Source organism: Poecilia reticulata, chromosome 8, assembly GCF_904066995.2.
Source record: "Poecilia reticulata chromosome 8, P_reticulata-male-v2, whole genome shotgun sequence".
Taxonomy (NCBI): Eukaryota; Metazoa; Chordata; class Actinopteri; order Cyprinodontiformes; family Poeciliidae; genus Poecilia; species Poecilia reticulata.
Genome location: NC_088837.1, coordinates 2,955,752 through 2,982,339, shown reverse-complemented (window position 1 = coordinate 2,982,339; position 26,588 = coordinate 2,955,752). Strand labels below are relative to the sequence as shown.

At 40.2% G+C, this 26,588-nt stretch overlaps 2 protein-coding genes and 1 long non-coding RNA gene across 9 annotated transcripts in view; 1 reads left to right on the top strand and 2 right to left on the bottom strand.

Moving 5' to 3' along the window:
- Positions 1-2,858: 2,858 nt before the first annotated feature.
- LOC145552437 (uncharacterized) lies at positions 2,859-9,170 on the bottom strand. The gene is made up of 2 exons (XR_014088484.1): positions 5,124-9,170; positions 2,859-4,851 (listed from the first exon to the last, which is right to left on the bottom strand). It is a non-coding gene; the product is annotated as an uncharacterized LOC145552437 (long non-coding RNA).
- A 46-nt stretch (positions 9,171-9,216) lies between these two features.
- Positions 9,217-26,588, top strand: part of nfixb (nuclear factor I/Xb) — a 199,567-nt gene continuing 182,195 nt past the window's right edge. For 3 of the 7 annotated variants that reach the window (XM_008415321.3, XM_008415312.3, XM_008415310.3), the window contains exon 1: positions 9,217-10,063. In XM_008415321.3, the coding sequence (XP_008413543.1) occupies positions 10,061-10,063 (3 nt within the window). In that variant the 5' untranslated portion in view covers positions 9,217-10,060. Of the gene's footprint in view, positions 10,064-24,949; positions 25,025-26,588 lie in introns of those variants that run through there. The other 4 variants (XM_008415331.3, XM_008415316.3, XM_081609625.1 and 1 more) reach the window with 2 other exon arrangements.
- On the bottom strand, positions 18,561-22,818 carry LOC145552436 (uncharacterized). The gene is made up of 5 exons (XM_081609631.1): positions 22,477-22,818; positions 21,243-21,376; positions 20,872-21,018; positions 20,526-20,627; positions 18,561-19,756 (listed from the first exon to the last, which is right to left on the bottom strand). Exons 2-5 carry the CDS (start codon positions 21,342-21,344, stop codon positions 19,451-19,453), a joined length of 657 nt encoding a protein of 218 aa, XP_081465757.1. The 5' UTR covers positions 21,345-21,376; positions 22,477-22,818; the 3' UTR covers positions 18,561-19,450.

The following is a 26,588-nucleotide window of genomic DNA, read 5'->3' as shown; positions in this document are numbered from 1 at the left end:
AGAGGTGCTAAAGCTAGCACTCGGCGTCATCAACCATATGATCCTCGTTTGCAGCATTTGCGTTCAACGACAATTCAGAAAGTATCGGGATTTATCGGGTTCGAATTACTGCCTTGTCCTGTCTCAGCACCATATCGTTCAAGTTTTTAACTCGAGATATTTACGGGAAAATAATAGTACGAGAAAAGGGGGTAAAATAGGTAGTTTCTTTATTGGTGTGGTAAAATTAGTAGCTTGGTTACTGTAAAAGAGCAACGCATGTGGTTGAGACAATTTTTTCCTTGTGTTAGCGATGGCTACCTCCAAATACAAACAAGCCGATGTTATTGTTTTTAGCACCAACATGTGTTTTTACAGGCATAGAGAACCATTTTATATCACAATCAAGAGACAATGTTACCTTCAGTTGTTACAAAATGCTGCATGTATCAAAGATGACTTAAAAGAAATGTAATTCAACGCCTTGAAATTGATCCTCTGTCTCTTTAAGAAACTCTCGCTCTTTCTGAAATTCCATCTCCAGGAAGTCATCACAACATGGCTCCTCTGTTAACCCTTTAACACTGACAAGTAGCTCCTATAATGTGCAGTTCCATCAGGTGTGTTTGCTAATTGCTGCTGGCTAGTCTGAAGGAGCCGAGTCTGGGAGTCACATAGCAGGGCTGCTCTGTGAGGTGGAAGCTTAGAAACTGCAGCACAGAGGAGGAGCTTCGTCCTCGAAGGCGGAGCTAGGTCCACCCAGGCGTTTTGCACAGCTGAATGGTTGCCACCTGAGATTTGTGGATTTCTTAAACATACATAAAAGAATCAAGGTAACACCCCAGGTATGCTTTTGATGAGGGAATAACATTATAACAAGATGTAAAGCTCAAAGAAGTCAACTTTTAAGAAGTTTTTGTTTCGTTTCCTTCAGAGGTTTTAGATGCAGCAGGCGAAGGACGGGAGGAACAGCTCTTGGTTCATTTGACGCCAGTATCTACACTTAAAGTGTGAGGCTGCAAAGTGACAAAATGTGACAAAGAGAATGAACTCATCCAGCGGTTGAGGACCGAGGGAGACGACAACAACTGCTTGTAGCCCGTCTGTGTCTGCGTGGCGAAAAAACACAAAAAGGTTAAAGTCAAAAAGACAAGTACAGTCACACTCTGCAGATCTGACAAGAGACAGCTGAATGTGTGAGAAACGATCAGAACGAGCAGAACAAAGTGGATGAGCAACCGAGTGTGACAACAGGCGGCTTCTGAGTGAGAGAGGAAAAGCGACGGATGGAGATGAGGACCAAGAGGCGGACAGATAGCTCAGCAGCCTGGGGGTTTGGGGGGAACAGACAGACAGACAGACAGACAGACAGAAAGAAAGAGAAAAGGGGGGAACAAGGAGATAGCAGATAGTGAGCCGGGGTGAGGGGCAGCAGATCTAAACAGACCGAGGCTCTAGTGGCTCTTCCTCTCACTTTCATGGAGAGCCAGGAAAAGAGATTATAGCAGCCGTGCTTTTCTCCTTATGTAGGGGGGATGAAGAGGGAGGCCCACTCTTCACTTTCCCACCTCCTTCCCCACCTCCCCCGAATGCAGGCGACACTCTCTGGTGGTACCGGCTGGACCCAAACCAGAGCGAATCATATCGCCTCGGCCGCACTCTGCCGGCGGAAGGGCGTTTGCTCCAATCATATAGATTTGATAAAAGAGTGTTGTTGTTGTTTTTTTCTTTAAGTTTGGAGCTTTGTAATTCATCACCAGGAGAGGGTGTTTGAAGGGTGGCCGCTCTCCACAGCACTCTGCTGGGACACTTCCGGGAAGCCTCTGGAGGGCTGCGACTCACTGACGGAACAAGAGCTTTGGATGCGAGTCCCTCCCACCACCAAGTGCTAAACGCCTTTATTTTCCTCTCTTTCTCACACACACACACACACACACACACACACAAAGCAGCCATTAGTCTATACAATAGACAGCTCTACAGCCTCGCTCTCACTCCGTTTCTCACACGCATGACGCATAGACGCGGTGTGAGTTAATCAGACCTATAAACCCTCCTTGGCAGCGGGGAGATAAGCGCCGCGCTGCCAGGCCTGGCCCTCCAGAGAGCCGCGCTCCTCCAGCAATGCCGTGGAGCGGCCCTGATAAGGCCGGGGAGTACGGGATAACACCCCACAGCCCTCCCTCCCTCCCCCGGAGAGGGATGCGCGCTCCGCTCAGCATCAGTTAGCCCAAATTCCCAGGAAAAGCCAATAAGCGCCAATCGTCCGTCGCCATCAGGTGTTATTAACGTCACCTCCGAGCCTGCAGGTGCGTGAACTGGGTGTGTGTGTGTGTGTGGATGTGTGTGTGTGCGAGTGTGTGTGTGAAAACACATGGTTAATTGCTAATGCAGTGGATAGCGTGATAAAAGGCGATCAGTCAGGTTTCAACAGCATCTGGGAATCATAACGTACCACGCATAAATGAGATCTCCCTTTAAGGTGCACGTGGAAGCTAATTAGCAACTGTTTTATCAGTTTTTCTTCCCTCCATCCTATCAGTAAACACTTCTTAAGAGGCTTCAGCGTAATCCTACAAAACTGAACTTTCTTACCTTGAAGTACCAAGAGTTGACACACTTCCTCCCCGTCTGTTTGGTGATTTAAAAAAAGACCTACCATGTTGGTTTTTACAGATGCTAGTGCGCTCTTGGAGGGTTATTTCAGATCAAAAGACATAATTGGGGCAGTGATAGAATGTTTGGAAGGAATAGCAGCGGTACAACATCTCCTCCAGTACTTTCAGAAAGCACTAAAACACTGAGATCATGTTCTAGTCAAGCAGCTTTGACGGTCAAATCCTGTTCTTCAATCAAACACATGTCACTCAAAAAACAAGCAGGGGCAAATTCAGTTTAATGCCTTAAAGAATGAAATGTTAACAAAATCACCAGTGGGACAATTATAAAAGGCTTACAGGTGCACCAGTATGACAATTTCGGCCGATATCAATATCTGATATTTATATGACATGGATGGATGGATGGATATTTATATTTTAACTGATATTTGCCAATATTATACATGCATTTCTCTACCATTTTGACCTGTGGAAAAAAAAATTGACCACATTACTGTGCTTCCGTTAAATGTCCCACAATCCTAAGCTTCATCACAATCACAAGTGTAGTGGTGGGCACGTTTCTGCTGATGTGGTGTAAGTGGAGCTCATTTTTTGTCAAGCACTTTTGCTAACTTTGAAAGAGTGTAGTGTACTTAGAGTCCATTAGACACATTTTTCTAGCTAGATTTTAAAGCGCTCGTTCACTTGGCTGCTTTGTAGAATTTCAGCTGAATAAACTTCAGAACTTTTATATCCATGGTTTTATTTTGAAATGGACAAAAACTGTTTATGCAGCAGTTTTCTCATGTTCTCTCTTCCCCCCCACCCCCAATAATTTTAATTCAGACAATAAACATACAGAAACAAAATAAAACATTAGGCAGTAGAGAAGAACAATAGAGAACAATATATATGTAAAATATAAGTGTAAATATGATTATTTACATATTTTATTTGCATTTAAAATATGTAAATCATGTCAAAAGTAAATTGAGGGTTGTGGTCTCACAAGGGCAGATATAATCAGAATTGAAGTGAGCACTTTAGCATTAGCTTTTGCTAAATACAGTACTGGTACGTTAGTTTTAACAGAACTCACGTTAGCAGAATTGATGTTCCAGTTAGCAGTGCCCACCACTGTACAAATGAAAGCGACGGGGGTGTCCCGTCAGCCTGTCCGTTTCCGAAACTACGCAAAAAAACAGAAAAACTTCATAAAAGCGCACACAGGGTCAGTGTGGCTGCCAGGACTGTGCAGAGGGTAAAAAGCTTGCAGGGTCCAATGAACCCCATCTGATAGGACTGTGGGAAGTTTAACTGAGTTATACCGATATGGTTACTAACATCAGCTGGTAATGATACCATCTTTTGTTAACAGGCATGCAACCAGTATCTCCTTATACCAGTTTGTTGGTAAGAGCCCTGATTTAGCTAGCCCAACAGGTTTTCCAGAGGATTTAGGTCTGAGCACTAAAAGCATAGAAGAAGCTCCTCCATCGTACCCAATAGTGTCTAGAGGGTCCTTTCCACACAATCATGTGGAAACCACTTGGAGTGTTTACAGCTGAAGAAGCTCAGTCTTAGTCTTATCTGACCAAAAGATTCCAGTTTAGTCTTTGAAATATTTAAACTCCACATGTTTACATTTGTGGGCTGGCATTTAGATGATTGTTGTTATGGAGACCTGGTGAGGCCAAGATGTCACACTTTGCAGCAGGCATCCAAACACTGAACTTTGGAGGATTATTCCACTCCCTTACAATCCTGCTCACTTGTGGCGAACATGAATCCCGATTAGTGGCCAGCGGCTTAAAGAAACGAGCCTCGGAGTCGCATCATATTTAAACCTCACAAACACAGAACATTGTTCATTTCTAATCAGAAGGAAAACTCTCATCCAGTTCAAAAAGTGAAGTAAAGCTACACAAATTGCTTCAGCTACTACATAAAAATTATTACTCAAAATGGCAAAAAAACAACAACAACTAAGGAATAAAACAAAACAAAAAACTATATATGTATTTATTTCTTTATTGGGTTTTACATTTATACCATTGTTGAATAACATGCATATGTGTGGTTGTGTGACATTAACATGATTATCTGGGGTGCCCAACATTTTCCAGGAGTGGCCGTGGGCCCCTCTGGCCCCCCTTATTCAGACACCACTGTAGGAAGAAGACTTTTTTTTTTCTCCCAGACTTTGACGCAGGCGTCACTTGGGGTGCCAACAGATTTGTCCAAGTCAGTATCTACATGTGAGTTGAAGCTGAATAGAGGTGAAATTGACAATAAATGCAGCAGCCATTCAGTAAATTGACAGAATAAAAATTCTAAAGAAAAAAAAAGCAGTTAGAGTAAATTATGATATAAATTTATATATAAAATTGACTTTAGCCTATTCTGGACTGTTTCAGGAGCTAACTACTCTTCATTATCATTATTATTATTATTATTATTATTATTATTATGAGCCCCATTAGAGATGTTTTTCTTAGTTCTTAATCTTAATTTTAGCCTCTTAAATATAACCATGATTACCTCAGACCTCAGTGGCACCATCCAGACACTGGTTGCAGGTTCAAATGCGTCTGGATTCAAACCCAAAGGGAAAAAAAACAAAAAGGTTGTGGCGCAGGAGCCGGGTTCCAGTGGCCCTGCCAAGGTCAGCATTCCTCTCTGAGCTGTTGCCGGGCGGAACTTTTGTTTCTCTGTTTAGTGTAAACCTCCGAGGCCGAGACAGCAGCTACATGAGCAAAGACATGAAGGACGTTTGGATGTTTAAACACAAGAATTTCCTGCACCAGCTTTTGCTTTTTTTTTTTTTTTTTATTCATGCTTCTCTGGTTTCGACATACAATGCTGCACTATATGTTAAACAACAAAAGAAGGATTTTGGAGGATATGAAATATCAGCCATGAAAAGTTCTTAAAACGTTAAATCGATGTGTAAACACTAGCACTATTAGCTACTTTATTTTGGTAGAATGTCCAACCTAAACATTTTGGTTGGATATTAACATTTAATGTGCTGTTCAGGCGATAACTCTGAGGCTGATATGTTTATGTGGGTTGTGTTATGCATTAATATGTCAACTTAGAACTAAAATACTTGTGTTTGAGAAAGTTTCTGGGTTGGGACAAGGACCCAAGTTTTAACAACGGCTTTTGAGTCGAACTTGCCAGCAAGTTGAAAAGAAACAAAAACTAATAATTGCTTCATAATTAAGCCGTTCTAAACTTTTTTTTTTTTAATAGAAATTTTATAACTGTTTAGAAAGTCACCCTTTTCTGTGACAACCACGGCCGAGAGGCAGTTTCACAGCATTCCAGGGACATTTTCTGACTTTGTCACAAATCGTAGAAACTTTTCAAGAATTTAACTAAGTTAAGTACATTTTTTTTTTTTTTTTTTACACAGAAACATTCATTCAAATCTACACCAATAAAATGCATGCATTCTTTTAAAAATCAGTTTCAATGAATCAGTTCTAAAAATTAGTCTGATCCAATTGGTTCCTGGCCAAAGAGTTACAAAGAGTCAGTTACAAAAAAAAAAAGACAAAAAGTGGCGCCGTTAGCAAACAGAAGATAAACACAAACTCGCAGGCATGTTTAGATAAACGAGACAAACAGAAAAAAATAATAATAGCAGTAAAAAAAAAAAAAAATGATGAAGGAACTCTTCGATCAGAACGTAAACCAGAGTTACAGAATGGGGTCAGACATGCGCCACGTCTCTCCAGCTTTTTTTTTTTTTTCGCTGTGCTTTTGAAATAACAATAAGACGAAATGTTAGATCGACTCGCTTAAAAACGAGGAAATGCGGCTCGTGGCGGGCAGCAACATGGCCGGCCGGCCGCACACGGAGCTCATTAAGAGCGGAAAGGCGCAAAACAGCTTGTTTTCTCCCACTGAGGCCCCGCAGCTGCAGGCCGCACACTGAAACGGAAAGGAAAGGCCCCACGCCCTCACACACACATTAATATTGACTAACCTAAATTATTCATTGCGTCTAATAAAAATAGCTGCAAATCAGAGCAGCCGAGAGCAACGAAATACCTGGACGGCAGCAAACGCATTCAGATAAACAGATGTGAAAATGACTGAAAGTCTGAGTACTAAAAAAAATAAAGTGAATTTTTCGTGTTAGAAAATACTAAAAAATAAATAAATAAATCCACTGAATCGAACTATGAAATTTTTCTTTTATTTCATTTTTATTTATTTTCTTATTTATGTTGCGTTTTATGTGTGCTTTTTTTTATACTTCAAGCCTAAACTGTTAGGGTAGCGTTGTGTTTTTGGAAGCATCAAAGATATAGTCATAAAAATGTGTTTCTAAATACGTTTACTGACATTTGGTCATGTGTTGTTAAAATTATATTGGAAACAAAAAACAACAAAAACAACAACAACAAAAAAAAAACAGTTCGGAATCAGCTTCAAACATTTAGGTTTGCCATGGCAACATGAATAAAACAAGAAAAAACGCCAGTAAATTATTTATTAGTCATTTGTTGATATTAATAATACAAAACCTGTTTTATGTTTCATGTTCATGCAAATATGCTGTTTGGTACAAATAACTTATATGCTTCTACTTAACAATATTTATTTCTTTATATAACGTTTGCAAAAAACATATTTTTTTACATTTATTTTCAGTTTTCTTTTGCTGTTTCAGTAAACCTGGCAGCGGCAGGAATCCACTTTACTCATCATTGTCGCAAATATGACGTCGGCGGTTGCGCACGTGCGTAAAAAGTGCTGTATTTTCCATAAAAGGTAAAGGAAGAAAAAAAAAATCAAGTGCTTCGATTTGGTGATTTATTCATGCATACAGCATGGACGGTAGCTTCATCTCTGCGGAAATTCTTCCTAATTTCCCCAGCTACTTTTTTTTTTTTTTTTTGGCTATTTGTGATGAATTAATATCGTGTTTTACCAGAGGCGTTGTTCTCCTGCCAGGAGTTGCGCACCTGCGCATACACTTTTGCGCCTCTAACTTCTTGCCCAGACTGCTCGCTTTATTCGTGACCAAATAAAACACATGGTTGGAACGAGGCGGGGCTGTTTTGTTCGGATTTGGTTCAGATGGACTCCTGGGCCCCGCAGTATGACTTCGCAGGGTTGGCTGTGGGTAAAAATGCTGCAAAAAAAAAAGCCTAAATTAATCAGAAAAGTATTTTAAATAAACACTCAAATTATTAAAATATGTTACATAATCAAGTCAACGGATTGTGCATTTTTTTTCTTGCTTAAGTTAAGCAAATTACTCCACCTGTAAAACGATGAAATTAACAATTAAAGATGAAAATACCTGTTATCTGCACTGAAAAAATGCATTTTGGAAGGTGTTGACGTTTCCCAATAAAATAAAAATGATTCAGGCACATCGGTACACGTACTGTGGTTCATTTCAAACAACAATGACTTCATTTTTCTAACAAATCCAGCCAAAATATTTGTTGGTTCAGCCCACCTTAGCTAGCCGCTATAGGGCTAAAGTCAAACTTACTAGCAAGCTGTTTCATCCTTTCATATTAAAAGAAACAAAAAATAAAGAATTGGTTTACGGTTAAAAAGGTTAATAATTTAGTAACAAACATTTTAACCACATTCTACAAAAGGAGGTATATTGGTCGTAACCCTGACAACCACCACTAAGATATGCTGTTTATTAGCAATTACCGAAAGCCTAGCTTGTTAGCAGGTCAGAGTTTATCATTTGGAGAAAATGATTACCAACAGTCACATGGCTCTTCTTAGCGACACTATTTTGATGTATTCATTTATAATATAAGCCGTTCTGCTGTTGGGCATCATGTGATTGAGAATAGCTGCTAATTGGCTAATGAAAAATTTCAGGTGAGTGTTGTTCCAAAAACAAGCTAATGTGGGACTTGAATAATTCAATACGTTAATATTTAATATTCTCAAATTTTCATTTTTATAGTGTAAGCATCTCAACCCTGCTGGGAAAATGTTGCATATATTTTTTAAAATAAACATTTCATCAAGGTTTGATTAAGAAAACTGTTCCATTTTTTAAAAAATCCTTAACATTGTACTGATTCAGTTGAAAGAGTAAAAATATATACTTGGAATTTTGCGTGTTTTAGCTGCGAACTTGAAATTTCCCCCCAAATTTATTGAACAAAACCCACAAAATGAAGTTTTGTGCCTTTTTTTCCCCACACAGCAGGTTGATTGCTTAAATTCTAACAGCTTGTTTTATCAGCGTGTTTCAGCTCAGAGGGTTGATCCGCTCAGCTCAGCGGCTCTTTATGTTAGAAGTTAGTTTGCTCAGGTTTGCAAAAGAAAACCATCTCCCACAACCTACGACTCCCCTCCTCCGCGCGGCTCCCTCCCTCCCTCCCCCCTGCCGTCGGCCCGAGCTGCCCCTACACTGTAGCCGGTGAGAGCCTCTAATCCCCTGCGTCCACGGTTTACTCTGAGCCCGTATTTAATTCCTCTAAACCCCCAGCTGCCGCCCTGCTTACTCACTGAACGCGACAGACTGCGGACCGCTGCGGTTATTAATAATTCACCAGCCTCCTCTGCTCGGCTCTGCTCGGCTCGGCTCTGCTCTCCTCCACGCGCGCAGCGCCGCTCCGCTTCTCCGGCCGCGGCCGCGGGACATACCGCAACGCTCCCTCTTTCCTTCCCCCTGGTTGGCTGAGTGCGTGCGTGCGTGCGTGCAGCCGCGCCGTGTTTTTTTCCCCCCCTTACTTTCCTGCACTTTGTTTACTCGTTTTCAGCTGCTCGGTGTCACTCACACGCCGCGGTCACGTCTCCGTCGACTGGTAACAGGCTGCGAGCCCGCTCCGGTGTCTATGATTTCGGGACGGAGAGTTCGGTCTGCCCGCGGACTCTGAGGGAACAGGTGGAGGAAAAACGGCACGCTTTCAGATCAGCACACACACACACACACACACAAAGAAAGGAAAGAAAGGAAAAAGCCGAGGGATTGAGTGCATGCATGAGGGGAGAGAAAAGCGTCCGAATCTGCAGGAGCAACAGCTGATCGAGTGAGCGCGGAGAGAGATAGAGGGAGAGAAGGCTACTTACTGTCCGCCTCCACCGCCTCGGGGCTCGTGACGGCGGCCGGGTCGGCGGTCGCTGCGTTCCGCTGCCGGGGGACCGACGGAGGTTCGATCATCGCGCTCAGCTGGGAGTTGGAATGTGATAGGAAAACAGAGGAGCTGAAAGCGAACAGAAAGAAACTCTCCACACGAAGAAAGCCGGTTCGGATAAGTAACGAGAGGGGGGGGGGGGGAAGTTGACCCGCAGACTCCCCCAGCATTGTAGAATGTTTACCGGGCAGCAGGCCGAGCATTAGGCCCAGCAGAACAAGAACCAGGCACTTTTCTATCTCCCACCTTTTTTTTTTCCTCTTTTTTTTTTCTGGAAGCTGAACTTTGGAAAGTGGAAAATGGCTCTTTGAGAGTGTTGGCACATTTCCCCACACCACAATGGTACGTGCTGTGTAAACTAATAATTTGCTCATTTTTCTGCACTTTATTGTACTTTTACAATTTTGAAATATAAAAATCCAGATCATTCTTGTGTGCCAAACTCCCCCCCCCCTTACCCCCAGCCCTCCACCCCCAGTAGCCTCATCATCATCATGCAAAACTGAATTTAAAAAAAGATTTCCAAACTTTTTCCCAAATCAGTGTCCAAGCAGCCAACCCAGAGCTGTTTCATCCACACTGAGAACCTGACTCCTCTCATTAGAGGAGTCCTAGAAGCGAGACAGTCTGCGCTATTTATAGCCATACATACATATGAAGCGCACTATTGCGTGTCATGCAGAGTGAGGAAAGATGGGCTTAGGTTACAATGTGCTACGTGAGGGGGGCCCTAGTTTGGAAAACTTAGATAAAAGATGGGCTATTCTGCCCTGCGCCAGTTTGACTTGCACGTAATTACGCACAGCGCTTGAGACTTTTCTTTTGTTTTTTTTTTTTTTTACCCGTCAGAGACCGGCACCTGGCGTAATGATTTTTATTTTGAATTTTTTTTGTCATACATTTCGAAAACTTACTTAAGATTCGTGCACAGTAAAGTTCACACAGCCTGAACTTCTATTTTTTATCAATTCATTAAAATGAGTTATGAGTTTTAATTGGGAATCCTGTCATTGACTGGCGCAAAGTAGTGGATAACTGTGAAATGTAAGGGGAAAAAAATGCTTTGCTAATTTTTTTTATTTCGCCAATAAAAATCATAATCAGTCAATGCTGCAGGTCTAAAAATAATTTAGATTCTTAATCAAATTTAGGTCTGGACTTTGAGTGGGACACTCTAAGTCATTGCTGTATGTTTTAGGTTGGTTGCCTTGCAGGAAATTGAGCTTCCTGGTCTTGGGTGATGATTTTATCAAACAAGTTTTCAACCAAAACTTCCCATCAACTCTGACCGGCTCTCCTGTCCATGCTGCAGATAATCTTTGTTTTTGCCATTGCCGTGTTGCACTATGGGGATTGTGTGTTCAGGATGATCTTTGTTGTTAGTTCTCTTCCACAGCGTTTTGCATGAAGGCCAGAAAGTTCTGTTGGTCATCTTATTATTATTACTCTTCCATAAGGAGCCAGGTTTAAACAATTATTCTGTGGTTTAGGAAGGCGACTGATTGTGTCTCTTCCCATTTTTCCGACAGTGAACTGACCAGAGTTTTGTTAGATGTTCGAAGCAGATATGTTATAATGTTATTCCCTCTTCAAGAACGTGTGTTGCTTTGATTCTACCAGGCATGTTTGAGAAATCTTTTAATCTCCCGTGGCAACCATTCAGCTGTGCAAAACGCCTTGTTGAAGCTAGCTACACCGTTAAGGTGAAGCTCCTCCTTGGAGCTGCAGCTTCCAAGCCGCTCGCCAACAACTCCCCCTCTCAGCTCCTTCAGACTAGCCAGCAGCAATTAGCAGACACCTGGTGGAACTGTGCACCTGCTAAGCTCGTTATGCTAGCTACTTCTCAGTTTTTTTGGTAAAAAAAAAACGTTAATAAAAGGGTAACGCAGGTGCGATGCTTTGATGACTTCCTGAAGGCGGAGTTTCAGAAAGACCAGGAATTTTTAAAGAGACAAAGGCCCAATTTCATGATGTTAAATTACGAGGTAAAATTTCTTTTACGTCTTATTGATATATACAGTATATTATATAAACTGAAGGTAACATAATTACTTGATTGTGGTATAAAATTGCACTATGTCCCTGTTCTGCCCCTTTAAATTAATCCGTCCCTTGAATGTCTGAAAAAAGACAAATAACACCACGTTGTGTGGTTTATCACATATAACACATTAAAGTTTATAGTTGGAATATGGCAAAATATAAACTATTTAAAGGGTGTTTTATAAAATAGTTTTCGTCTTAATATTCTGTTTCATAGGATACATTGTGAGCAGATATTCAAATATTCAGAGAACGTCCTTTTTGCTTTTCCATTTATTAGTAAAAAAAAACTCTGCTCAGGCAAAACTCTCATATCTGGCCAGAACATATCCTTGACCCTCAGACGGACTCGTTCCTGGCAAGAAATGAGTCGAGTCAGGCAGTAGTTAGAGGAACCTCCCACATACAACCTTGAAGCCGCTGCGATACCAGGGAGGGATCTTATTTGCACATGAATATGGAAGATTATTAGGATGAATAATTATTTGTTTATGAGCATCCTCGCTTGGCGTGGCAGTCGCCCAAGAAAGCTCATCAGTTAAAAATGATACAGAATTCAGGACAGGCCTCACATGGGATTATCTCCACTTGTTATTCTCCTACTTCCAGCTCTTCTTTATTCAGTTATTTAATTATTATTATTATTTTTATAGACATCCTGGGTGGTGAAGTTGTGCCAAAACATTCCAGCTGTACATCGGTTTAGTCAGAGATGCACTGGAGGCCGCCTGTCAATCAGTGTCGAGATGAATCCGTTTTCCCCGTGATGACGAAGGTCCGACCCGCGTTTGCATACGGGATCGTTATCTGAGACATTAGCAAGTTCTAGATGTTATCTTTGTAATTGCCGCAAGGTAAACAGAAAGTGGTTCCTGTAAACCATCAGAGGTAATTATGATCTTTTAAGTCGCAAATGTACATAAATTAGACCTTGGATTTGGTTTATTCTCTTTTAAACATCGAGGTAAATGACGTGCTGATGTTGAGTTTGCCTTTAATGCAAGATAAAAGGGAAAAATCCATAACTAATCCTGTAGTTTTCTTGAAAAGTGATATTCAACGTGTGTGTGTGTGTGCGTGTGCGTGTGCATGTGTGTGGTGTGTGTGTGTGTGTGTGTATAGTGGTCCATATGATGCTCAGGCTGGAGGTTTTTTCAGTCGTGTGTGTCTCGGTTTTGGCCGTTTTGTTGCCTGTGATGTCATCTCTCACTGTATATACAGAATATGATGCCGTTCTGTTTGTCCTGGCCCCGACGTCTCCTTGGAAAAATAAATAAGGCCCAAAGCCGGCTGGAATAGCTTATGTGGCGTGTAGCTTAAAGATGGAAAGTCTGATATAAGCTCAAACGGCACAAATCTCAGGATGGTGAGATCAGACCGCCTTGTAAGGTTGATTGGTTTTGAGATAATCAACTGGGTATTTTTTTTGGATTTCATTTGGAAGTTGCATAAGGAATCACCCTTGATGAAGTTTATAGGTTGATACGGTGACAAAATTTGTATGAAGTTTGTAAAGTCATCTCCAGTTGTTGGATTGGACAGGATTCATGAGGGTTTTTCTTTTAAAGAGCCACAATTTGTTTGTCTCGTTTGTGACTTGGTCTGAAAGAACTCAGTGAAGTTTTGTTCACTTGAATTTTATTTTTTTAAGAAATTTTTGAAGAAACATTTTACTGATCAATTCAGTTTCATTCAAAAAATACTTTTTTGATCCCAAAGGAAAAATGACGTTGTTACAAAGAGTTGTTGAAGACGCTCATAGATGTGGGTAAGAAGGTTCTCCTGTAGCCGGTCTGAAGGAGCCTCTGGCTGAAGACTGTTTTTCTAGACAGTCTCATGAAGAAGATGCTCAGGATTGTCCATAATTGTCTTGATTTCACATAAAATTTTCCAGAGGTTCCACAGTCGTCCCCAGAACAGAACCAGCCGTCTTTATCGGGTTGTTGAGCCTTTTTATGTCCCTGGTTCTGATGCTGCTGCCCCAGCAGATGATGGAAGAAGAGGTGACGCTCTCAACAACAGACTTACAGAAGATCTGCAGCATCTTGATGCAAACCTTGAAGGATCTTAGCTTCCTCTGGAAGTCCAGTCTGCTCTGTCCCTTCTTATAAACGGCTTCACTGTTGCGTCTCCAGTCCAGTCTGTTGTCTAGGTGAACACCAAGGTATTTATATTCCTCAACCACCTCCACTTCTCCTCCTGTGATGGAAGTAGGCTTTGATCTAACCCTCCTTTGTTTTGCTTACATTCAAAATGACATGATTGTTCCCACACCGTGACACAAAGCACTCCACCAGATCTCTGCACTCAGCCTCTTGTCCATCTCTGATTCACCCGACAACTGCAGAGTCATCTGAGTGTTTCTGTAGACGACAGGAGTCTGTTTTGTCCTAGAAGTCTGAAGTATACAAAATGACGAGTCATGGCAAGAGTACAGTCCCCTGTGGTGCTCCTGTGTTACTGACCACCTGATTAGACCCACAGTCCTTCAGCCTCACAAACTGTGGTCTGTTTGTGAGGCTGTCATAGATCCAGGTGATTGTTGAGGCGTCCACCTGTGTCTTCTGGAGTTTCTGACAAAGCAAATCAGGGTGAATTGTATTAAATGCACTGATGAAATCAAAGGACGCGATCCTCACAGTGCTGCCTGCTTAGTCCAGATGACAGTGGGTGTGTTGAAGGAAATCGTCTTGAACTTCAACTCCACATAAGCAAACTGCAGGGCGTCCTGAGATGTGCCCGTTTCTTACCCAGGCGATCTCTCCAGGACCTCCTGTCTGTTTAAGGTTACAGACAGGAGATCTTGTTAAAGCTCTAATGTGTACGAAACAGAAAGACTGGCAGAACGATTTTGGTTTGAATACAGGTGCTGTAGCAATGCTACACTTTAGTAAATGAAACATTTAGTCTTACTTTATATGGCTCAAACTCAGTCCAATATTACTTTTGATTATGCTTCATTTTTGTTATTAAATTCTCAAATGAATTGGTTAAGGCACATTTGACTGTATTCTGCTGTGTGTTAACGTTGTCAACTTAATTTGTGAAGGTGTTTGTGTCGACTTACTTAAAACCGGGTTGAAAAATCACAACAATACGTGCATGTCCTCCGTTTGCTCTCCTCTTTTTAGGCTTTAATTAGGAAGGAGAGCCGACAGCATTATTCATTAAACAGAGCTTGCCAGCTATTTATCGCTGGGAAAAAAAACCCAAAAAACATTAGCATATTTGTTCCATTTTCAGCTGTTTTCCGAGTGTTTGGAACCAGGTTTAGCATTCTTAATAACACAGCAGCGAATGGATCATACCAACCCGAATGCTGGTAAAAGAAACAACCGGTGGCGAGCCCCGAAAACCTACAAACAGATCCTTGTGAAACACACACACACACACGCACACCCACGCACACACGTACACGCACCCACACACTCACACACACACACATGCACACAAACACTCTTATAATTACTGCACCCGCAGCCCCACCCCTCCCACCATGTCTCCTCATATTCTGCACCTCCTGAGATGCAGGTGTAAAATATCACATTTTTCCAGCATTTCTCCCTGAGGTGACGCTGGCTTGGACTCACACAACGTAAATTTCCCCTTTCATATTCTCCAGCACATTTTTTTTTCTACAAACAAGTTCCCCCCCCCTTTCTCCCCCATTCCCCTCCCCAGCCCTCCTACTCTTTGATGTGCCTGCCACATCTGCACAGGTCTGTTAGCTCGTTACCAGGTGAAAAACGAGGATACAATTAAAGGCTGAATGTAACGGGACTCAGGTCGGTTATCTTCCTCAGCGGAGGAAAGCCTCTGATGCTCCAGAAACCATCGGTCATGTCGATGCTGCTAATGGTTAGGATGGTACGGCGGAGTGATGAGAAGGCTGTTAATCAGCGACTGTGAAGATACCCGCCTCTCCTGCACGGATCAGAAATGTGGAGACCCAAGTGGTTTCTGTCCTTGTGTTTCGGTGCGGAGAAGACAATAAGCGAGACAGGGAAAGGCGGGAATTATGTATATGTGTTCCAATTAATCCATTTGAAAGCGAGCCAACCCTCGGCACCGAGCCCTCCTCTCCAGAACTGACTTATTGTGTTTCTGGTTGTTGGAGGAAAACAGAACAGGCACTGTTGAGAAAAGGTGCTGCGCAGGTCAGTTTCTTATTCACAAAATCACTACTGAGGTCGCCTCAAGCTATTGAGAAGTAGCTCGTTTTGACTTGATTTGATTTCTCAACCTGCAGAATCCCAACAAATTCTGTGGCTGTGTCCTAAAATACAGCTCCTTTCTAAAGCTTTCACAGCCATTGAACTCTTCCAGTTGTTCTGTGAAGACTTCAGAGGTTTCTTAGGGTGTGCTTGCATGAGACTGCTGCTGGTATTTTTGGATGTTGTTTGGGAAAGAGTTCCACGTTCAGACGGCACCACCAAGACACCTTGAGTTAGCGCTGTTATTTTAACATGTCATTGAATGCTAATGCACTTTTGACCCTTAGCTTCTACCTCATTGTAAATAGTAACCCAATGCTCCAATTAGCTTTAGAATGCTAATGTCGTTCATTGGACATTAGCACTCCATTGAGCAAAGTGCTAATGTGACACATGTATTCCTTATCAGAAGTTGTTTTAAACTGAACAGGTTAAGTAGCACAATGTAGCACAATGCTATCCACCACTGTTTTATAGTTATCTACAGACGTAGAATAAACCCAACAGTCATGTGTCCTGCACATGTGCGCTTTCGCTCCTGTGGAGTACTTCACACTCTGAGACCTGATTTCAAAAAGTGCTGGTGTGAGAGACTCCGGTCACTTCTGTTGTGTGGATTGCAACAAGTCATGGAGTCTAGACTCCAAAATAACAACCCACGATTTCAGCATATTACAAGAAGAGGTTATTCCGTGATCCGGAAATGGAAACGCTACGGAAAAACACAAGCTACCTCAGGAGGTCCTGCAGAGATCAACAGACTCTGGACAGATTCTTGAACCTGTCCAGTTGACAGATTCGAGAATCTGTCAACTAGACAACTAGTGGTTGTCTATGCAACAAATCTGGTCACTATTCAAGAATGACAATGTGTTGAAGAAAAGCAATGCTGTGTATCATTCTGAACACACCGTCTGTGGCTACGGCATTATGACTCTATTTGGATACTTTTCTTCCACAGGGATGAGGAAGCTGGTCAGAGTTGATCAGAAGATTGATGGAGCTAAATACAGGGCAATCCTTAAAGAAAACCTGTCTCCAAAAGACTTAAGACTGGAGAAGATTGTCACCTTCTATCAGGACATTGACCTTGTACCCACAGCCAGAGCTACAATTGCATGGTTTTAGGTCAGCGGCCTCAAACTGCATTCTTCATGGACTAGCGTCCTTCAACTTTTAGGTGTCACTTATCCTACAAACTTGAATTAAATGGCATCACATATTCAAGTGTTGGAACTGCCAAGTGAAAGTCCACACATAAATCTAATTGAGAATCCATTGCATGACCGGAAAATTGGTGTTTGCAAAATGCTCACTGTCCATTTTGACTGTGTTTGGGCTACTTTGGAAGGAAGAACCGGCAAAAAATTCAGCATGTAAATCCCCACAAAATAAATCAAAAGTTTGTGGTTGGAATGTGACAGAATGGGGAAAATGTTTATGAATATTTTTGTGAAGCATCAAGGCTCTTGCCAATAGTTACATGTTTCAACGTGTGTTGAAAGTAAGGTGTACCTCTCCTGTTTTCTGAGGTTAGCGTTTATCTTTTGCAAAGTCTGTATTAAGTCCTGATTTATCTCTGGATCAAGTTTTAAAATGTGAAGTTACATTAGATTTAGTTATGTTAGATGTCATGCAACGTGATTTGCTTTGGAGCTATTTTTTTTTATGGATCCTTCCGGTGCTTATTCTTCTCTTCTCCGACATGCTGAATGAAAGGTCAGAGCCAGTCAAGCTGAAAAATCAACCGATTCTGTTCACCATGAAACTTCTTGGTGCACCTTTGTCATTTTGCATTGTCCTCTGCCTTTTTCGTGAACAAGAAAGTGACTATATTTTGACAATGGAGGGAGTGCTAACTGATAGTACAGCTTCCTTGATTAGAAAGATAAATCTGCTACACTGAGAAAAATTTGACCAATGGTTACTTAAAAAAATTGTGGCAACAAAGTGACACGTAATATAATTGAATAGAATTTAAGTTCTACAATTTTGATTAAAAAGTATTGAATATGTTAACTTAACTTAACTTAAAAAAATGAAGTACATCTTAATAAAAGCAACAGCTGAAATGTGTTTGATTTATTAATATCAATGCAAATGATCATTTATATTGCCCAAAAATATTTAGTAAATCCAAGTCAATTTTACAAGAAAAACTAATTTTTATTTACTAATTATCTGAGCAAAAATGATGTGGATTTATTAAATATCTGGGGGAAATTTAATCATATTTACTAATAATCTAGGTAAAATTAACTTATATTTATTAATTAAATGGGTGAAATTGATTTACATTTACTAAACATCAACATAAAATTATTTGGATTAAGTAAATAATACAAATAATATCAATTCATATTGTAGCACATTATTGGTTAATTCAACACATTAAAACTGTTGTTCTTATTAATCTGTAGCTAAAATAATTGATCAATTTTAAGTTTTTATTTGTATCATAGCACTTTAAATCTATTCAATAATATTGAATGTCACTTTGTTGCCCTAATTTTTCTGTGTCTAATTTACACAATATCCTGACCAAACTTGAGTGGCATCAAAAAATAACAAATTACAATGCATAAAACAGCAGCAGCATTTATTTGTGCAATTTTATAAAACGTGTTTATCCAGCACCAACTAGTGCAAAATTCCTAAATACAACAATAAAACAGAGAAGGGGCAATATACATCAGTATCAAGTCAAAAACATAGTGCCACTCTGCTCAAAGTAGTTAACATGATTTTTTAGAACCATCACATCAACAACAATCAACGTGGACTCAGTTAAACTTGCTTCAACAATTTATCAATCACATAAGAGTTCACTTTATGTTTAAAGTGAACTCTTATGTTCACTTTTGTGCTCTGCATGTTTAAGGCATGCAGAGCCCAAAACAAGTATGCACATAAAACTTACCTGGGGAAAACGCATGACAAGATGTGAGAGCTGGGCGAGACCTTTGAGGCATAAAAACTTCCATTTTCTTTTTTTGTATGTTTATGCTACATCTTGTCACTGTGTTGGGGCCCTTGGCTCCGTGACACTTACTTTCCTTTTCAAAAAATAAGTTGAAAGACAGAACTGGAAAAAAACATATTAAATAAAGTGCAAATGAAACACAACAAAGTTTTCCGGCCTGCAGATCATCACCCTTCAGTGGTGAAGCCTGCAAGGACTCTCCAAAAAGGCAATAGTGGATGCTCTATGCTGTATAAAAGGGACAAGGGTTCATGTGACAGACCTGAACAGATCCAAGCCATATAACAGGCATATATGAGAACAAGGGGTCAGTCCTTAGAAAGGGTGGTTAACTGTAATGTACTGTAAGAAAAAATACACATGCAGAAATCCACTGAACTGAAAATGACCCTAATTTTAACTAACTTCACCGAGCATTTCACAAAGTTTTGCGTGTTGGTTTTGACAGTGACTTGTCTATTCCCTTTTGTTTAGCAAGGGTCCGTTTTCTTAAGCCAGTAGTTTATTCCTGAGGCTGTTCACTTTTGGGGAGAGCTTTGAACTATCCAGCCCGAGGAGAAGTTTCTGAAACACTTCAAACGTGTATCTGAGCTCCTTTGGATAGGCGAGATTCACAGCATACGCCAACCCAACAAGCAGGGAGCAAGCCCTTGGAAAGTTACCCAGAGCAGTTAGAATTTTCATGCCGTCCACCACGATACCGATGTCTGGATCCTCTGACGTGTTAGCTTTGATGTTGTAGATCTTCAGGCTTTGAACAGCAAGGTCCTGTGACACACTGTCTTCATCAGCATCCTGTAATAGCAAGAACATTGTGCATATCAGACAGTGCAGCCAAAGGAGAAGGTTCCATTTCCCAAATTGCTTGCAACTGTTTGGACAAGAAAATCTGGAGTTTGTCAGCCGTTGCGTGTAATGCACTCTATTTATGTCAGTGTTTTAGACAAATCTGAGATAACACACAAAAAAAACCCACACATAATTTATAAAGGAAAAAAAATATATATAAATCAATCATAATAATATATTATACTATAATCAATTATGCAATGAGGAGCTGAACAGTTACAAATATTTCTAAATGAAGTTTCTGAAATTAAATCAATCCATTACACTATTATTTCTTCTTGGCACCGTCTTGATTAATATCTTATTCTGCGTTGCCTCAGACTTTCTGTAAAAATGTCTTTGTATTCACAAAGCAGCGTCTTGGCCATAATTTCTTAGCTCACTTTTAGGGACAAATTGCCAAGACTTAAAAATAAAAAAGTTATGGTTAGGTAAAGCATTCTTAGGAAAAAAATTACATAAATTACTGACAAGTTTTACATTATGCCAGTTGGTGAAATCAAATTGAGATAGCATTCTGCACTAGCATTTAAAAATTACTTAATGGAAAATAAGAATTTAAACACACTTAACAGAGGACAATAATATACCTTGCCAAGAACTACTGGGAGAAATACAGTTATGACTATTTTGTGATTTGACTTTCCAACAAATAACAAGTACAAGAGATGAGAGAAATCACCTACTTTATATTTTAACATCTAATTCAACTTACATCGTACTCTTTTAAGAGTTCATCTGTAGATTCCCCAAGGTACATCATCAAACATCGAATGATAACATCTCTGGTCATGTTGATGTCAGGATTGCTTGGAGTCTGAAACGAAAAAAAGAAACACCAGGTGGTTTATATTACTGTTAATATTGAGTTCCTGTGCCGTCTTGGGGACCAGTGTAATAAAACACTACTCATACAAATTCTCATGCGATTATTTCATATTCCATTTATAAAGACAATCACAGGCTAACCTCCAGTAAATGTAAGTAATGATATTCCAGAAGTTTAAACACAAAACTTTGAGAATAAAATATTAGCACCGATAATGCTCAATGAAAGATACCTTGAGTAGGATAGCCTGCAATCTCAACCCCATGCTTCCGCCCTTCGAGTGGAAGAGGTTCACAAGTCGAGGAGTATATTCATCCAGTTTGGACATGAACTTTGATTCAAGATGCACCATTGTGATTCTGTGAAACTCATCCTGGATCTGAAAGACAAATCATGAAACCAGTTTTAAAGCATCAAATATTACAAACATACATACTGTTCTTACGACATTTTTCAAAAGCAAGAAGATGGATCAAATTTGATCTATAAAAAAGATGACAGTAACGTAACACATTTTGTATCAAATTGCTAAATGCAGAATCACAAATGCAATCCTTCACATTGACTAGGAATATTTCTGATTGGCATGCACTTAGAACTCACGTGAGATGTCTCAAATAGAGCGGGCCATCTGGCTTTGATGTCCTCTATACTGTGTGATTGGTTGATGATTTTGTTTCTTCTGTGTGCAAATGTTTTGGCCATTTTGGCCAAATCATTTCGCAACTGTAATGTCACTGAAAAGATCATCACAATTAAGTTTTTTTTTTTTTTTTTAAATCATCCAGCTCTATAATATGTCAACTATGGATGAATACCTCATCCAATCCTACTTAAAAAAATGAACTATCGTTTTAAGATGTTAAGACAAAAATATGAAACAGATTTTAAGGTAATATGCACATCAACAAATGCCAAAAAATAAATATTAAAATCAAAGATGCCCAAAACGGACTAAGGAAACATTTCTCTCACTCTCTCTGTCGCAGCTCAGTCAGTACGAAGCTACATACTGATTTCAACCCAACATTCATAGACGCATCTCACTGTAACTGTTTATCTGTCAGTGTGAGCTGCAGCCACAGTTTGAAAGCATAACGTTTTTCCGAGAAAACGGGAAAAATGAGGAAGCCGTTTGTGCCAACTGAATGTAACTAACGTAATGTTAATGGAGAGCCTCAGTGAGAGCCGGTGAACTGGGGTTTAGCAAAACACCAGCCATTGCGCTCAAAACACGCCAAATTAAAAGAAGAAAGAAGAAACAGCGCACTTTGTCTGAAAATGTAACTATGCAAAACGGCTGATTTTTCTTTCGAAATGTGTACCGTTATAAAAACTGATTAGAAATCTGCTTTTAACATGCTACTTGAGTAAAAATGTTACTTGAGTACATTTTAATTGTAAAAACTACATGCAGTAACTTTAAACGAAACTCCTGAGTTGATTAGCTCATTGATTATCTCACCGTTGAAAGTCTGTTCCTCCATTATGGTGCCCAAACATGCTAGCTAGCTTGTTAAGGTGGGGGAGGGGAAGCTTGGGCTGAGACCAAGAAACTAAATTAAATAAAAGAGTAGCTTGTATTCTACGGCCACTATATAACGGTGTTACGTTAGTCACATTAAATTGTGACATTGAGACTACTTTTTCAATCATTGCAATGCATTTAGTCAAATCAAAGATGACTAGACTGACTTCGAATCCTTCACAATATAACTTAATTGACTTGCTGTACAGTAAAGTTGCCATGTTTGCTAATTTGCAGTAACTTAAGACAATGTTTAACTGCTACAGACACTTGAATTGTTTAACTAAAAACACTTAAAACATGTCTTACCTTTAAGCAAACGGTAGTCCACGAAATGCTGAGCAGACGCGATGTTCCTGTGATGAAAATGCCTTGGGCGGGAAAAAGTCAAGGCCTCCCAAATGAGTAAAATGTATCAATTTTCTGCATTTTGGACTTTACCAATGAAAATAAATAAATAATACTTATTGTTTTTTTGCTGATTATATTTAAATAAAAACAGAGTAAAATGCAATTAAAAAAATATTCAAATTTGGTTAATTCAGCTCAGTGAGATTCAAAACTGCACACAGTCTTTTTTATTATGTATAGTTTGCTCTTATTTATTTAGTAAATATTACTTAACCCTGATCACACTTTTTTCAGTGTAATGGAAATTTAATTATAGAAGTTGTTTTTCTTAGTTTGCTCACAGTTCCTTTAAGCGACAAATGAAAGTCAAGTAAGTCAGGCAGAAAACTGGCTGACTGAGGCCTCAGGGTTTTAAATCCTGACCAGTGTCTATTATTGAGTCAGTCACCTCATTTTAATTAGATATGCCATTGGATGACCCCTTGAGGTATCATTATAATTTTTATCCAAATCCAAATGATCTTGTTAGCAAAAAAATATTTTTGTGTGCACAGATAAAACAACTGGGAATCCTGAAGGAGCAATAATAATTCGATTTCTCATAGTGAATAGTCAACTAAGGCTACATTAGTTCTGTCAATTTCAAATTTTGCTGAAATCATTTCTTTTAATACCTAGAAGAAGATTGACGTCACACAGCAGCACTCTGTTAACAGAAATAACAGGATTGACTTTGAAAGTTATTCAGCAACTGTAGCCAGTCTTGAGACAAGACGAAGGAAGCTAATAAAAAGACAGCAGAACTGACAGCGACGGCCCTAGCATTGATGACAATTTCTGTAGAGCAGTCTGTTTGGTTGCATAGTCAGAGCCAAGAGTGATGTTGGAAAAAAAAATCTGGATTGGGCCGTCCCGTCAATACTGCCATAGAAAAGTCAAATATGGGTCTCATAAGGGCATAAAAATCCAATTTGGGTCACATTTGCCTGCTATGTAAACATAGATTAAGTCTCAAAGTACCAAAGAAAGAATAACTGCAGGAGATGCATTGTCCGCTGAAGTCTCTGCAAAGTTCATCTTATTAATCAAATCATGGAGGGCTCCACATGTTGAATTTCTCATCTGCTCATAAACCTTATTAGCTTGGAGGATTAGGTTGAGATTTTTTTTGCCTACTTAATTATGTTGACAGGTTCTAGTGAGGTGATTTCTTTATTCTGTGGGTCAGGCAGGAACCAGGCCTCTGTGTATGGATGAGAAAATTCAGCCAAAAGTAATGTAGTCCAGCAAAGTTAATTGATGATTTAATAAGGGCATATATTTTTCTCCTACTAAATCCAATCCACGTCTAAAAGAAAACAATACAATTAGTTTGGTAGTTTAAACATTTACCTGTGTCAAAAAATAGGAGAAATCTGTAAAGGGACTAATACTGTTTTGAGGACTCAGTTTGTGAATTGTAAATTGAGAAATGACAGAGAGGGGAAATAAAGTATTTTGAAATATTCAACCTCGAACAACACTGCGGTGTGGAGAAAGACTCCCCATTCTGCTAGTTATCCGTGTTTTATCCTGTCATTTTCCCGGAGTGTTTTAGCCACACCGATCCGGCGCAGGTCATTTTTCATCTTCAAATGACTGAAACGTGCCAGAAAACACGAGGCGGCGAGGACTACCGTTGTGCCACATTTTGTGCTGCTCTGTTATTATCAGCAGAGTAAAATATATCCCTCAGCTGGACTGGGTAGTTTTAAGAGCTTAACAGAAAGCCCCGAAGAGCTTGACAAGGGCACCATTTAGTGGGACAAATGGGTTTTCCTCCGGTGTTTCCTCGCGTATTAGCCGTGACATCGCCGGAAAGTTTGGGCGCTGAGGCCGAATGCGACGCCGGGGGTGTTTTCCCAGATTATCGGACGGCTCCACTTCTAACTTTCTCCGACCGTGTGTGCGCGTGCTAAACTCTGGGCTACGTGAAATCTGTGTTATTCTTATGCTAATCAGCCTGCCTGAAACCTTTGGCCACAAACTCAGAGGGAAATCACACGCGCACATGTCCTTCCTTTTGCTACAGTAAAAGGGAAAGGACTCGAGCTGTAACCTCTCATTCTGAAGGATATGAATAGCCTGTGTCTCCAGCCGCAGCTCGGTTAGCCTAAGTCTGGGACTTATTATAGTGCTGTGTTTATGCATGTGTCTCTGCATGTATTTGTTCAAGGGCAATCCCGTGTCACACCCGCGCGCGAGCGTATTTGTGTGCATATGTTAATGCTTAAGCAAGCTAATGTCTGTTTGAGTTCCCTCCGAATTGTTTATCGCACATGCCAGTTTCAATAAGTTTACATTTTTTCTTGCCTTCTACGAGCAAAGTTTGTTCCCGTTTTTATTTCTTTCTTTTTTTTTTTTTTTTGGAGGGGGGCGATGGGAGGGTGCACGTTCGCTCCAGCTCAAGGTAACGCTAGGAAAGTTCTGGAAAACAGGATTACTTCCCCCTGTGTTCCTCTTTCCGGTAAGTTGCAGAGTAAAACTTAACGAATGAAGTTTCTCACCTCCAGCTGATTGAGTTATTTTCATTTCCCTGCAGATTTTTAGCCTCAACCTAACAGGTTTTTTCTTTTACTCGATTCCAAGGATTTAAATTTGCTCACTTTGTACCAGTTTAGATGCAAAGTTAATACCTGGTGGTTTGTGAGCCAGGCAGAACTCCCACCCTGACCCAGATTTCCCTGCTTCCACGTTCCCTGCCTTCCATGTTGTCTGGTCTGCCTGCTTCAAATGACTTCAGAACTGCCCTGGTTGCTCATTCAGAGCCTCCGCCGGTGCATCCCGTAGCATACAAATGAACTGCACTGAATAGGAACAAACGCTGGATATAAACACTTTAGCTATGCAACACAGAGGCCTTAGTGTGGCCAGGGTGCGTCTGGATGATGGCAGATGCGTGGTCTCCCTCCTGTCCTGCTGCACACCAAGTTGTGAATATTTGTAAAGTTGATCATCTGTCATTTTATTTCTCACAGCATGCCTGTTGGTTTATGACTCTGTATTAATAACCTGCACTTTGGAAATTAGCTCAGGCTTAGTCAGATTGGGTGGAGAGTGCCTGTATTTAGTTTTCAAGTCTTGCCACAGGTTCTCAGTTGGGTTTGGGTCTGGACTTGGACTGGGCCATTTTTCATCACCGTTTGCTGTGTTCCTTAAGTCTTCATTATGCTCTTTGTTTACAAATATTCTCTAACAATTCTCATAGAATAATTTTATTTATACTTATATACAGTCCACACATAGCTGGATATCTGGGAAAGTAAATACGTTTTTATGTGTTTTGGCCCTTCATCCACATGAAAACTCTTGTTTTATACTAAAAACGATTATTTATGAACCTTCAAACCAAAGTGGAGATTTGAGAAAACTTTTGTGTTTCTTGTCTTGTGTCTAATTCACTTTATATTCCAATACACTGTTTAAAAGTAGTTCAACCTATATATCTGTCCACACAAATGAACCTCTTATAGACATGTGTAATTCCTAACAGGAAGTTTTGGGTTCTTTGAAGCATAGACATAATATAAGAGTAGACCCCGAATTCGCTGCTCCGCGCAGGAAATATGGCGGCCATCTTGGAGCGGTATACCCTCATACTTTGCTCAATCAAAACAGGAGAAAATGCCTCAGCACTGAGGGATATTGTTGTTCTGATCGATAGACTATTGATGTGAGGGCTCCACAGACAACATTTCACCAGTAAGATGGACAAATTATTGTGTATATTTTGTGATTACTTTACTGTATTTATGTCCACCAGCGAGATACCAGCTAATATTAGCTACAGTGCTTGGTGTAATACAGGGTTAAGCCCCGCTATGAAGGCTAACTGAGATTCCGTAAATCTAAAAAAATTTATTATTCTCTAACATTGACTTAGATTATCTGACACAAGAGCCTATATTACAAATGAAACAATGTAACACATAAAACTTATATTATGTGTTATAACATTGACCAGCAAAGTTTACACAGGTGGTAAAGACTATTATTTATATGTAATTCTTTCACTAGTAAGATAGCTCCCA